Source organism: Sus scrofa, chromosome 6 (assembly GCF_000003025.6).
Source record: "Sus scrofa isolate TJ Tabasco breed Duroc chromosome 6, Sscrofa11.1, whole genome shotgun sequence".
NCBI lineage: Eukaryota > Metazoa > Chordata > Mammalia > Artiodactyla > Suidae > Sus > Sus scrofa.
In genome coordinates this window covers 145715881-145729444 of record NC_010448.4, presented here as the reverse complement: position 1 = coordinate 145729444, position 13564 = coordinate 145715881, and the positions used below count along the sequence as shown (strand labels likewise).

At 34.3% G+C, this 13564-nt stretch overlaps 1 protein-coding gene across 1 annotated transcript in view; it reads right to left on the bottom strand.

The window, feature by feature from the left end:
• The window catches only part of WDR78 (WD repeat domain 78), a 74675-nt gene that overhangs the window by 25365 nt on the left and 35746 nt on the right, over positions 1-13564 (bottom strand). The window contains 2 exon segments of the mRNA XM_021096495.1: positions 3922-4116; positions 10594-10749. Of these exon segments, the coding sequence (XP_020952154.1) occupies positions 3922-4116; positions 10594-10749 (351 nt within the window).

Sequence of the window (13564 nt, the reverse complement as noted above, 5' to 3'; positions counted from 1 at the left end):
CCTGGCTTTTATAAGTCTTACTCTGACTAAAGGACCCCAATGATGTTTTGGGTTTCCAGAACGCAGAGCCATTATTTAGTAATCCCTGAAATTTCTGATTATTTCTTCTCACACAATGCATAGTCATCCTGGTAAAAGGCTATAGGTCCCTATGGGGGAAGCTGGGATAAATATTAACGGTATACATTCTTAACAATTTAGTGTGATACTTTCTCAAAGGGACACAGCCTACCCTCATTCAAGAAATTCTGATTCTATAAACTGGCTCAAGTCTAGGAATTGGTTAAGAGGTTGTACCTGTGTTTTTTGGTGTTTCAATTTAGACTTCTGCTCACTTGACCTAGAACTCTTCCACTTATACAGATTAAGTAAGAATTTACAAGAAGTCTTTCTGTTATGGGCTGAATTGTTTCTCCCCAAAACTCATACATTGAAGCCCTAAGAATGAGTGCTTTATTTATTTATTTATTTTTGCTTTTTTAGGGCCACACTCACGGCATATGGAGGTTCTCAGGCTAGGTGTTGAATCAGAGCTACAGCTGCTGGCCTATGTCACAGCCAAACAGCAGCAATGCAGGATCCGAGCTGCATCTGCAACCTACACCACGGCTCACAACAACGCCAGGTCCTTAACCCACTGAGCAAGGCCAGGGATCGAACCTGCAACCTCATGGTTACTAGTCGGATTGTTTGTCCTGCACCACAACGGGAACTCCACGCTTTAGCACGTAATGGTATTTTGAGACCAGGGCTTCAAAGAGGTAAGTAATTAAGTTAAAAATTAAGCCATCAGTGTCAGACCCAATCCAATATGATTGGTATGCTTATAAGAAGAGGAAATTTAGACATGCTGAGAGACACTAGAGATGCACACAGAGAAAACAGACCACATAGAGGCAGCTAGAGGGTGGCCATCTGCAAGCCAACAAGAGAGGCCTCAGATGAAAACAACCCTTCGAGGATGTTGGTGCGCCCCTTAACAAATTTACTTCTCACAACTGCGGTGAAATATGTGATATCTGGACCCTCCTGGAGTGAGTGAGCAGGCCGTCATGTTAAACCCACTCTAACATTACAACATCCATAAATCTTTGGATACCTTTTTCTTGGTATGTAGCATACCAAGGCAGTTCTGCCACTTCAAATCCACTTTGTGAAGGCCATATTTTGATCCATTATCAGTCAACCCCAAAACAAACTCTTAAAGCCAATTCTAACCCCTTGGATTCTAACGTTGTATCCAGACTCTCTCATTAGTGGAGTCATATTAATAAATTTGATATTATGATCTGACTTTATATTCTTTCCATCATTATCCTACACTTTTAATACCTATTTCCACCTATATTCCTCAGATCTCTGCCTGTATAAATTAGAAAACTCAGCAGTCAATTCTCCAAGAAGTTATAGCAAACAAAATGTGTATATACCTAAAAACTCCAAAATACATGAAACAAATAAATAAACAAAAACCAACAGCTCTGAAAGGAGAAGTAAAAAAATATGCAATTGTAGTTGGAGATTTCAATACTCCTCTGTCAAGAAATGGTAGGACAAGTAGGCAGAAAATCAGATGATCTGAACATCACTATTAACCAACTTGATCTGACATTTATAGAACACACCATCCAAAGACACCAGAATACACATGTTCTTCTCAATTGCCATAGCACATTCCTTAAGATGGAACATATTATGAACCATAAAGCAACCTTAACCAAAAAAAGAAAGAAATCATATAAAATATACTCTCATACCATAATATAATTAAATTAGAAATCTTGCTAGAAAATCCCAAAATATTTGCATATTAACACATTTATAAATGACATGTGTCAAAAAATTCTCAAAAGAAATTTTTACTTTATTTTAATGAACTGAAAATATAACATATAAAATCTTATGAGATTCAGCTAAAACACTGCTTTCTAAGCATATATGAGCAAAGAAAGTTCAGTATATATCTCACATATGACCTACCCATTCTACTCCTAGGTATTGACCCAAGAAAAATGAAAGCAAATGTCCATACAAAGACTGGTATACCAATATTCATTCCAACTTTATTTGTAATGGCCCAACCTAGAAACAGATATCAATCAACAGGAGAAAGGATAAGCACAGTATAAGATATTTGCACAATGCAGTACTAGTCAGTGATAAAAAAAAAAAGAATGAAAAATTGATACATGCAATCACACAGATAAATCTGAAAATAACTTTGCTGAGTAAAAATAAGTCAGATAAAAAAGAGTGCATAATGTGTGATTACCTTTATATATAAAATTCTAGAAAATGCAAATAGGTATATAAAGCAGACCAGTAGTTTCTTAAGGATGGGGGAAGGGCAAAGAAGAACTAGAAGGAAGGAGTATAAAAGACATTTAAAAAAGAGCTTGTATCCAGAATATATAAAAATGAACTCCTACAACTTGATTTTTAAAAAGACATCTCAATTTTAAAATGGGCAAATAGGAGTTCCTGTTGTGGTGCAGTGGTTAACAAATCCGACTAGGAACCATGAGGTTGCGGGTTCGGTCCCTGCCCTTGCTCAGTGGGTTAAGGATCCGGCGTTGCCATGAGCTGTGGTGTAGGTTGCAGACGCAGCTCGCATCCCGCGTTGCTGTGGCTCTGGTGTAGGCCGGTGGCTACAGCTCCGATTCGACCCCTAGCCTGGGAACCTCCACATGCCATGGGAGCGGCCCAAGAAATAGCAACAACAACAACAACAAAGACAAAAAAATAAATAAATAAAATAAAATAAAATAAAATGGGCAAATAACTTGAACAAACATTACCCAAAAGAAGATATACAAATGACAAAAAAAAAAAAAAAACCTTAAAAAAATTGCCAATATCAGGCATTATCAAGAATGTGGAGCAACTCTTGAATATTTCTTGTGGGATTGTAAGATGGTACAAATAATTTGGAAAGGTATTTTTCATTTTCTAAAAAACTTATGCATATGTCTATCCAAAGATTCAGAAATTCCATCTCTTGATGGATGGATTTCCCAAGGGAAATTAAAACACACATCCACAAAAATGAGCACAAAAATGATCAAAGCAGCTTTATTCATAATAGCCCAAAGCTGTCTAGGTGTACATTGACAAGTAAATGAATATATAAATCATTATGATACAGTCATAAAATGGAATACTACTCAGAAAAAAGTGAACAACCTATAAAGACGAATCTTAAAAACATTATGTTGAGTTAAAGAAACCAGACACAAAAGAATATTGACTATATGAACCCAGTTTATATGATATACAAAAACAATTCATCTTTGGTGAGAGAAATCAACTTAATATCTGTCTATAACAGTGAAAGGAAGGGAAATTTGGGGGTTGATAGATATATTCTACATCTTAGAGTAATAGTTATGTAGGCTTATACATTTTTAAACATATCAAATTATACAGTTAAAATATAGGTATTTTATTATAGTAAATCTTACCTCTTTAAAAAAATTCCTCTGGCATTTTTATTTGTTAGATACATTAAAGAAGTGATCTACCATCAGTTTTGGTTTTTTAAGGCCAAAATTTATAGCACTCTGTAAATTTAAATCTTATAAATCTTTAATTATGGGATGGAAATTATATATAGATGATGAAAATGTTTAGGTATCAACCTAATATGAGAGAAGAACATAGTTTTTCAATATTCTTAGTTATCTGGACTCTACTGCTATTCATACAGTTAGTGCCAAAAACTATATAAATATGTCTTCTGCTAAGTGACAACTCAGTCTGGAGACTACATTTAGAAATAATAACACCATTTAATTTTTTAAATTATTTGAGCTTGCCTAAAAGTGATTATTTTTAAATACCTTTTTAAAGTAAAAAATCTTTATTTCAAAAAAATACAATGATTTTTTAAAAAGAAGTTTTAGTGCATAATATATTAAATACCTTTTAAAACAGGAAGCTGACGATAAGCTGCAAGTTTTGGCTGAAATATATTTCCCATTATAACTCGTTCCATAAAAAATAAGTCCTGTTGAAACTTGTCAGATTTCAATACTGTGTCTGAGTGGTCTTCTTCATCATCACGGATTTTAGCCAGAATTACATTTTCTATATCCATTATAGAACTACCTTCACTAACTGTAAAATACAAACATGATGCAATAAAATAGTTTGAACATTCCAGATTTAAAAAGTGACATTTTGCCAATCACTATTTGTTTTCCTTGAGTATTCGACAGCTTCAAATGACATATATTGAAAGTTTTTTATGTACCAAGGACATACGAGATAAACATATATAATCTCATTTTAGAAGTCTTAACCACTAAAAACATGCCGTTTTTCAGAGAATAAGCAATGATAATTCACAATTTGTATCTCTATACATACTTCTTCGAATTGAAATAACATTATTATAAGTCTTCAGGTAAAGTTTGATTTGATTATTTCTTTTTTTTTTTTTTTTTTTTTTTTGTCTTTTTGTCTTTTGTTGTCGTTGTTGTTGCTTTTTCTTGGGCCGCTCCCTCGGCATATGGAGGTTCCCAGGCTAGGGGTCCAGTCGGAGCTGTAGTCACCGGCCTACACCAGAGCCACAGCAACGCGGGATCCGAGCCGCGTCTGCAACCTACACCACAGCTCACGGCAACGCCGGATCGTTAACCCACTGAGCAAGGGCAGGGACTGAACCCGCAACCTCATGGTTCCTAGTCGGATTCGTTAACCCCTGCGCCACGACGGGAACTCCTGATTATTTCTTTATAGGAATACTATATTACTGTTAATTTTTTTTATTGATGCAATAACAAGTTACCAAAAACTTAGTGGATTAAAAAAATCACTCAAATTTATTATCTTAGAGTTATACAGGTTAGAGGTTTGACCCAGGTCTCACTAGGCTAAAACCAAAAAGTTAGTTGGGTTATGTTCCTTTCTGAAGGCTCTAAAGGAAAACTCATTTCCTTGCCTTTATCAGATTCTAGAGGCCACCAACAACCCCCCTTTCATCTTCAAAATACAGCAACATTACATCTCTCTGACCACAGCAAAAAAAAAAAAAAAAAAAAAAAAAAAAAAAAAAAAAGCTCCAATTTTAGTGCCCATGTGATTAGTTTGGATCCTCTCAGATAACCCAGGATAATCTCCTCCTTTGAAGATACCTTAGTGTGATCACATCTGGAAGGTCTCTCTTGCCATGTAAAGTAATTAATTCACAATTTTCAGATATTGCGATGTGTATATATTTGGGAAATAATTATTCTACCTACGAATACTTAGTGAAAAACAGAATGAAGGGGAATCCTACACCCACAAAAGTGAGTATACACAACTTTCCCTACTCTTTCTGCTGAATACAGCTAAAAACTCTGGACATTATATACAAAACAAACATAATTCTTTGGAAATCTTTGATAGAAGGAGGTAGAGGAACAAGAGAGCTCAGAAACAAAGGAACGACACGATGGTGAGTTCCCTGGGTTTCTTATTGCTGCGTATACTCCAGACAAACCTCCTCTCTCTAGCCAAAAGACTAGGAAAAGAACACCTTGCAGGAAAGACAAATTTTAGAATATAACTACTCTACTCCAGACAAAAACCACAGAAAAAAACTGTAGCTGTATCCATTCCAAAAATTCCACTAGCTAAGTGGGGAATCTAAACTTCCATCCCACAGAGTTCCCTGGCCGGTCAGTGGGATCCAATGTTGTCACTGCTGTGGATCGGATCACTGCTGTAGCATAGGTTCAGTCCCTGACCCAGGAATTTTTTAAGCTGTGGGCTCAGCCAAAAATAAAAATAAATAAATAAATAAAAATATATTTCCATCCTTGCCAGGCTCTAACAAGGCATCTCAGTTTCCCAGCCTCCAGTGGGTGTATTATCAGAGAAGGCTCAGTAAGGAGCCAGGACTTTTAATACTACCAAATATAATGACTGTGCTGCCCTTTCTGCAAATGTCAGGGGAGACCAGTTAGGCAACATGGAATTCCACACCCATCTGGCAGTAACAAGGTGTCCTCTTCTTCTCTCATTGGAATAATCAGAGTTGGACAGACTAGATTCCAGGACTTACAGAACTGCCCAATAAATAAAGCCAAGTACCAATCCATGGTGTAATGTGGTGGCAATGAGGCACTCCCATCCTTCCCAGCCATGTAGGTATCAATGGAAGTCAGAGCTTCCTATCTGTCACTGCACAACAGTAATGAGGAGATCCTCTCCCTCAATACAATTGAAAGCCAAGTAGAGAACATGGACTTTTATTCCCACCTGGCAGTAATGGACCAGTAAACCCCACTTCTACTCCCACCTGGCAGTAATGGACCAGTAAAATCCCCTGTCAAATAGTGTTAAACAAAGCCTGCTAAAAAGGAAGGTTTGAAGAAGTCCAGTTCTCATTGACGTAATACCCCAAATTTCTAAATTTCAACTGAAAATCATTCAATATCCAAAGAACCAAGAAAACCTCAACTTAAAGGAAAATAAAAACAAACAAAAAACAAAATCAATAGACACCAACACTGAGATGACAGAGATCTTTAGATTATTTGACAGTTTAAGGCACCATCAAAAAATGTTTCAAGGGAGTTTCCGTTGTGGTTCAGTGGTTAATGAATCCAACCAGGAACCATGAGGTTGTGGGTTCAATCCCTGGCCTTGCTCAGTGGGTTAAGGATCCGGTGTTGCCGTGAGCTGTGGTGTAGGTCACAGACTCGGCTCGGATCCCGAGTTGCCATGGCTCTGGTGTAGGCCAGCGGCTATAGCTCCAATTAGACCCCTAGCCTGGGAACCTCCATATGCTTCAGGAGCGGCCCCAGAAAAGGCAAAAAAAAAGACAAAAAAATGTTTCAAGTGTTTATGAATACATTTGAAACAAATGGAATAATAGCAAGTATTATCTAAGAAGTAAAAAGTTTTAGTAAATTAATATAAGAACCAAATGGAAATTTTTGAACTAAAAATAAAATAATCCAAATTTTTTAATTCAGTGGTTAGGACCAACAACAAAATGGGGGAAGGCAGAGGAAAGAATCATAAACTTGAAGAGAGAATGGTAGAAATTACCCAGTTTGAAAAACAGAAAGAAAATAGTCTGAAAAAAAATGAACAGGTGATTGTTAGAAGTCTGTGGGACTCTAAAAAGAGACTTAACATTCATGTCATTGGGAAGAAGAGAAAGATGATGAAACTGAAAAAGTACTTGAAGAAATAATAGCTGAAATTTTCCAAAATTTGGCAAAGAATAATGTACGGAGTCAGGAAACTAAGTGAACTCCAAAGAGTATAAACCTAAAGAAATCCACACCAAGACACATCATACTCAAATTTCTTAAAACTGAAGGAAAAACAGAAATACCCAAAGCATTGAAGGAGAAATGATATCTTGTACACAGAGGGAAATAATTTGAAAAACAAGAGAGTTTTCACCAGAAATCATGGAGGCCAGAAGGAAATGGTACACTATGTTCTAAGTGATGAAAGAAAATAAAAGAAGAAATTTTGGAACATCAGAAATGAAAACAGAATGAGAAGAACAAAAATATAGGTAAATACAATACAATTTCCTTCTTTGCTTCAGTTTTCTTAATTATGTTTGACAGTCAATATAAAATTATAACTAGTTGATAGAGTTCTAAACAAGTATTCTATCTAAATATTTAGAGGAAATATTTAAGACAAATATATAATAAGAAGTGGAGTTTAACAAACTTCTTATAGCTAAACTTTATAAAAATTCTTTCATATAACTAAAAATTTCTGGGGAATTACAATTTTGTGTTGGTTTTAATTATAACATTTATTCCTAAAACTTAAAATACTAAAAATTAAAGTTGTAATGCCAGGTTTCTAGGTCTTGGTAGAAACCTGCACTAATTTCTACTTGCACTAATTCTGACCCCAAAACAAATATAATATTTTAAAACATTAAATCAGTTAATATTTTGAAATGCCAAGTGTAAAGTTAATTGAAAACTTCAGAAAATGATTGCCTTATTTATAATTATTATATTTCCTTCAGGGGTATAGATTCATGGAACTTTTCATGTTATAACTTGGTCTATCATTGTATCTCAAGATTAATGTAAAAAAAGTCTGAACTTTAGATGTGTCATCTATATCCTTTTATTTTTTAAATAATACTTACAGTTATATAGACCAACCTTCTCCATATTTTACTGAAAGTTGTTTATAATGAAGACCAGTTCATTTTCCCAGAGGGAAGTGAAGGGGAAGAATGAATCATCTTCTTTTTGCCATTTAAGTATTAATGTCTATACAGTAGGTTGCTTTTACAAGATACTACCAATTGCTAGGGAAAATTCAATCTTAGATTAAAAATTACATGGGACTTCAAAATTGTATATATTATCTCACCCCCCAGTTAAAGCCATTGATCCACAAAAATGCATAAGTGGAAGGTCCTAAAGAAAAAAGTCTGGTCAAAACATCAGTACTACCAAGACCTAGAAATCCGGCATTACAACTTTAACTTTTAGTATTTTAAGTTTTAGGAATAAATGTTATAATTAAAACCAACAAAAAATTGTAATTCCCCAGAAATACTTAACAATATGAAAAATTTTTATAAAGTTTAGTTATGAGGTATGTTAAATTCCACTTCTGATTATTTTGTGATTATATAATTTTACTCTCCCTATTCTAAACTTTTGAGTTGTTGTTTTTTTTTTTCTAGAGTGGTATTATCACATTTAAGGGATGGTCTTTATGTCAGGATAACTATACCCTGGCAAAATTTTGTAAAGTTTTGGCAAATGTTTATAAATTAAACTCAAATATTTCTACTCACACTATTGACATTGTGATCAGATATTTCTTGTTGTTGTTGTGAGGACTGTTCTGTGAATTGAAGAATTTTTAACAGTATCCTTGGCATCTACCCAAAATGTCTCTATTGTCATGACAGCAAAAATATCTCCAGATATTTCCAAATGCCCCCTAGGAAGGTACAACTATCCCCAATTAAAAGCCAATGTTGTTAAGTATCTCCATTTTATGCTGTCATGGGGTTAGCCTATTTTCTTTTTCTTATAAGTTATCTAATGTACAGAAAGAGAGAGAAAAAAATGAGAGAACCTACGTACATGAAAAAGAGCTTAAGAGCAAGTAAAAAAGCAATAGAGGAATATACAATTTTTGAAATTCTTTATTGGTATCCAAGAAAAAAATAAAATTTTTAGTTCAGACTCCAAGATTAATTGAAAAAGTAATGATGCTATTTCTGAGTAAAAGTTGTATCTTTCAAGTTCCACCAGAAAAAAAAAAAAGTGAGTGTAACTGCTAAAAGAGAACATTAAAAATGTCATGTGAAAACATCATTCAAAAAATCTAAAATAACAAAACACTAATACAAGAAATTAAATAAAAAAACAAATAAATGGAGACATTCCATACTCAGGGATTGGAAGAATTAAGATTGTGAAAATGTTCATACTACCCAAAGCAATCCACAGGTTCAATGCAATCCCTATCAAATTTACAATGGCATATTTCACAGAACTAGAACAAATAATTTTGAAATTTGTGTGGAACCACAAATGACTCTGAATAGTCCAAGCAATATCGAGAAAGAAGAACTAAGCTCGAGGTATTATACTCCCTGGCTTCAAACTATACTCCAAAACTAAAGTAATCAAAATGGCATGGTATTGACATAAAAACAGATACAGAGAGCAATAGAACAGAACAGAGGCCCCAGAAATAAACCCATGCATATGTTGTCAATTATTTACAACAAAGGAACCAAGAATATACAATGGGAAAGGATAGTCTCTTCAATAAATGGTATTGGGAGAAGTGGACAGCCACAAGCAAAAGAATGAAACTAAACTATTATCTTACACCAAACATAAAAATTAATTCAAAATGGATTAAAGACTTGGAATATAAGACCTGAAATCACAAGCCACATATAAGAAAAGATTGGTGATATGCTTCTTGACATTGGTCTTGGCAGTGATTTTTTAGATCTGACTCCAAAAGCAAAAGCAAAAGCAACCAAAGCAAAACAAGTGGGACTAAATCAAACTGAAAAGCTTCTGCATAGAAAAGGAAACCATCAACGAAATAAAAAGGCTACCTAATAAATGTGAGAAATATTTGCAAATTATATATTCGACAAAGGGTTAATCCTAAATATGTAAATAACTCAATAGCAAAAAAAGGAAAAAAGAAAAAAAATGATTAAAAAATGGACAGATAATCCAAACAGATTTTTTTTTCAAAAGGGCAAATGAGAAGATGTTCGACATCACTAATTCTCAGGCAAATGCAGGCTATTATGCTAAGTAAAATAAGTCGCAGAGAAAGAAAAATACCATATGATTTTACTCACATGTGGAGTGTAAAAAACAAAACAAAATTCGTAAATACAGAGAAGAGACTGATGGTTGTCAGAGGGGAAGGAGGCTGGAGAGGAAGTAAAAGTGAGTGAAGGGGTGAGTTAATTGTAGGGTGACAGAAAATAATTAGACATTGTGGCCATCACTTTGTAGTATAGACAAAAGTCAAATTATTATGTTGTACTCTTGCAACTAATATAATGTTGTATACCAATTTTACCTCAATTTTAGAAAGCTGAAATAAATGACATCTTACTTTTTTCTAAATTACTCCCTGGCATTCTTTGGTCCCGGTCTTTAGGAGGTATACTTGCTTTATTACTTGAATCAACTATAGATTGTTTTACTGGTAAAGATGAAAGCTCTGTAGCATTATAAGAATCATACAAATCCCACGCTGTGGACATTATGCCTAAATAAAGAGAAAGAAAATAATTTTGAACAAAATTCTAATATTTTAGCTTATACATAACTAGTTATAGCAAAATCTAAGATAAGAATATCTATAGGCGTTCCCGTCATGGCTCAGGGGAAATGAATCTGACCAGCATCCGTAAGGATGCAGGTTTGATGGCCTCGCTCAGTGGGTTACGGATCTGGCGTTGCCATAAGCTGTGGTGTAGGTCACGGATGAGGCTCGGACTCACGTTGCTGTGGCATAGGCCAGCGGCTCCAGCTCAGGTTCAACCCCTAGCCTGGGAACCTCCATATGCTGTGGGTGCGGCCCTAAAAAGACAAAAAAAAAAAAAAAAAAAAAAAAAGAACATGTATTATTCATGGAAAAAATACTATTGCTTTGCAGGAAGTAGATAAATATGAAAAAGAAATAAATCATGTGGACTCCCTAAGAGATCCTTAGCCACTACACTTTTAGCGTCTACAAATATCTTAATATTTTAGTGACAGTTCCAAAATTATCCTATCCATTTCTGATCCCCACCCCTTCTTTCCTGTATCCCCAAATTGGTGCCACATAATTTCATCAGCCTGTCAATATAGGGCTGCCTTGATATGGACCTGTATGACCATATAACCTGGTTTTTTTTTGGGGGGGGGGTTGTTTTTTTCTTTTTAGGGTCACACCTGTGGCACATGGAAGTTCCCAGGCTAAGGATCCAATTGGAACTGCAGCTGGAGCCTACATCACAGCCACAGCAATGCAGGATCCAGGGCAACTTGTGGCAATGCCCTATCTTTAGCCCACTGAGCAAGGCCAGGGATCAAACCTCACGGACACTATGTTGGGTTCTTAACTGCTGAGCCACAACAGGAACTCCTAATGTTCTTTTGTTTACAATTAAAATATAACATGTTATATTCTACAGAACTTATCTGTAATCATCTAATCATATTTTTATCAAGTAAAATTTCCTATATTCTTATGCATAAAGACTGTTCTTGGGAAAGTGAAAGACTCTGTTCTTAGGAAGTTTATAGATAGTACGATTATTACTTTCTCTCTTTAAATTTTTGTTTAAGTTACCTATATTTATTCCAATGAGCAAATACAACAATGGTCCCTAGACAAAAACTGGTAATGTTATTTATAAAATTTAAAAATGAAAATCTCCCAACCCCTTTTATGGCTGATATAATAATGAAAATCTCATATAGAAATGATTTTATTAGTGACCATGTAAATCATATGTTCCTACATGCTAACCCTACTAAACGTTCAGTGAAATTACAGTGATTTAATAAAAAGTTATTTTCCCCCCAAATTAAAACAGGATCTAGATCTAATGAACGCAACTATTTCACTGTTAACAACTTTTATTTTCATGATGCAGAATGAAGGAGTCTGGTATTTAATGATGTTTTAATTAGTAAGAGTATTACATTTCATAATAGCATTTCTATCATATTGAACTTATTAGTAGCTAAGTCAGGCACAGAGCAAATAAATACTTAATATACTTTGTTGAACTGAAAAACAATTTCCCTGTTCATAAAGTCAAAGACCTTAGAAAGAGGTCCTTGTATTTGAATGTTGAATTACTTAACCTTCTTTTCTTCCTTTAACTAAAAAATTTAATAAGTTGAGCATATAGGAGTGTATGGTTAAATATTCACTAATAATTGCTACATAAATAAATATACATGTTGTATATGAGCAATGCAAGATGTTAGGGTGATTTAAAGTTGTTTCTTCTTTAAAGATAAATAACAGAGTTCCGGTTGTGGCTCAGAGGATTAAGAATCCAACTAATATTTGAGAGGATGTGGGTTTGAGCCCTGGCCTCGCACAGTGAGTTAAGGATCTGGCATTGCCACAACCTGTGGTAAAACAGGTTGCAGATGCAGTTCAGATCCCGCATTGCTGTGGCTGTGGTGTAGGCCAGCAGCTGAAGCTCCAATTCGACCCCTAACCTGGGAACTTCCATATGCCCCAGGTGCGGCCCTAAAAAGAAAAAGAAAAAAAAGGTAAAAATGATAACAAATAACACTGGGTGGTTTTAGTTTAGGTAACATCATTACATTTGTTCATTAGAATAAATTTAATTAACCTTAGAAACAGATATTATGTACATGCCATAATATCATGTACTAGATAGAATAAAGACTTCCCAGTTTTATTCTGTCATAAGCTATTAAGAAAATCGTATTTTACCTACATCGGAAAAAGGTATTCCCTACTGTATCTGTGTTTTGAGCATTTCTGAATGTGACATGTATATATAGTTTTCACAAGTTTTAAAACATTATTTCTATCCACTAGTTTACTTCAGACCATAAAAGTGTAACAATTGGCTACATAACATTTATAGAAAAATAATTTTACTTTTTAGCTGAGTAAAAATACATCCTTACCATAAAAGAAAAGGTAAATATGACTTATATTTCCATCACCTAGAAATAATAACTGCTAACATTTTCATGCATGTCCTTCCATATTGACATACATATGTTGGTATATGAACAAATACCTACATATTTTTTAATAAAAATGAGTTGATATGACATACTTTTTAAAATTTTTATTTTAGTATAATATACATAGAAAACAAACTGGCTTTATGAAATCTACCAAGTTTCAGGATTTGACTGCATTTTTTAAGAGTTATCTAGGAACACATTTAATTATCCATTTATTTGAATTGCCACTTCTATAATAAATCACTATATGTATACTGTTAAGTTGGAAATTTTCCTCAGTTTTTGTGAATCTTCACGGAGGCAACTTCAGCTAAACCGACATTTCTGGCTTCTCTGTGTCCCTCATTCAC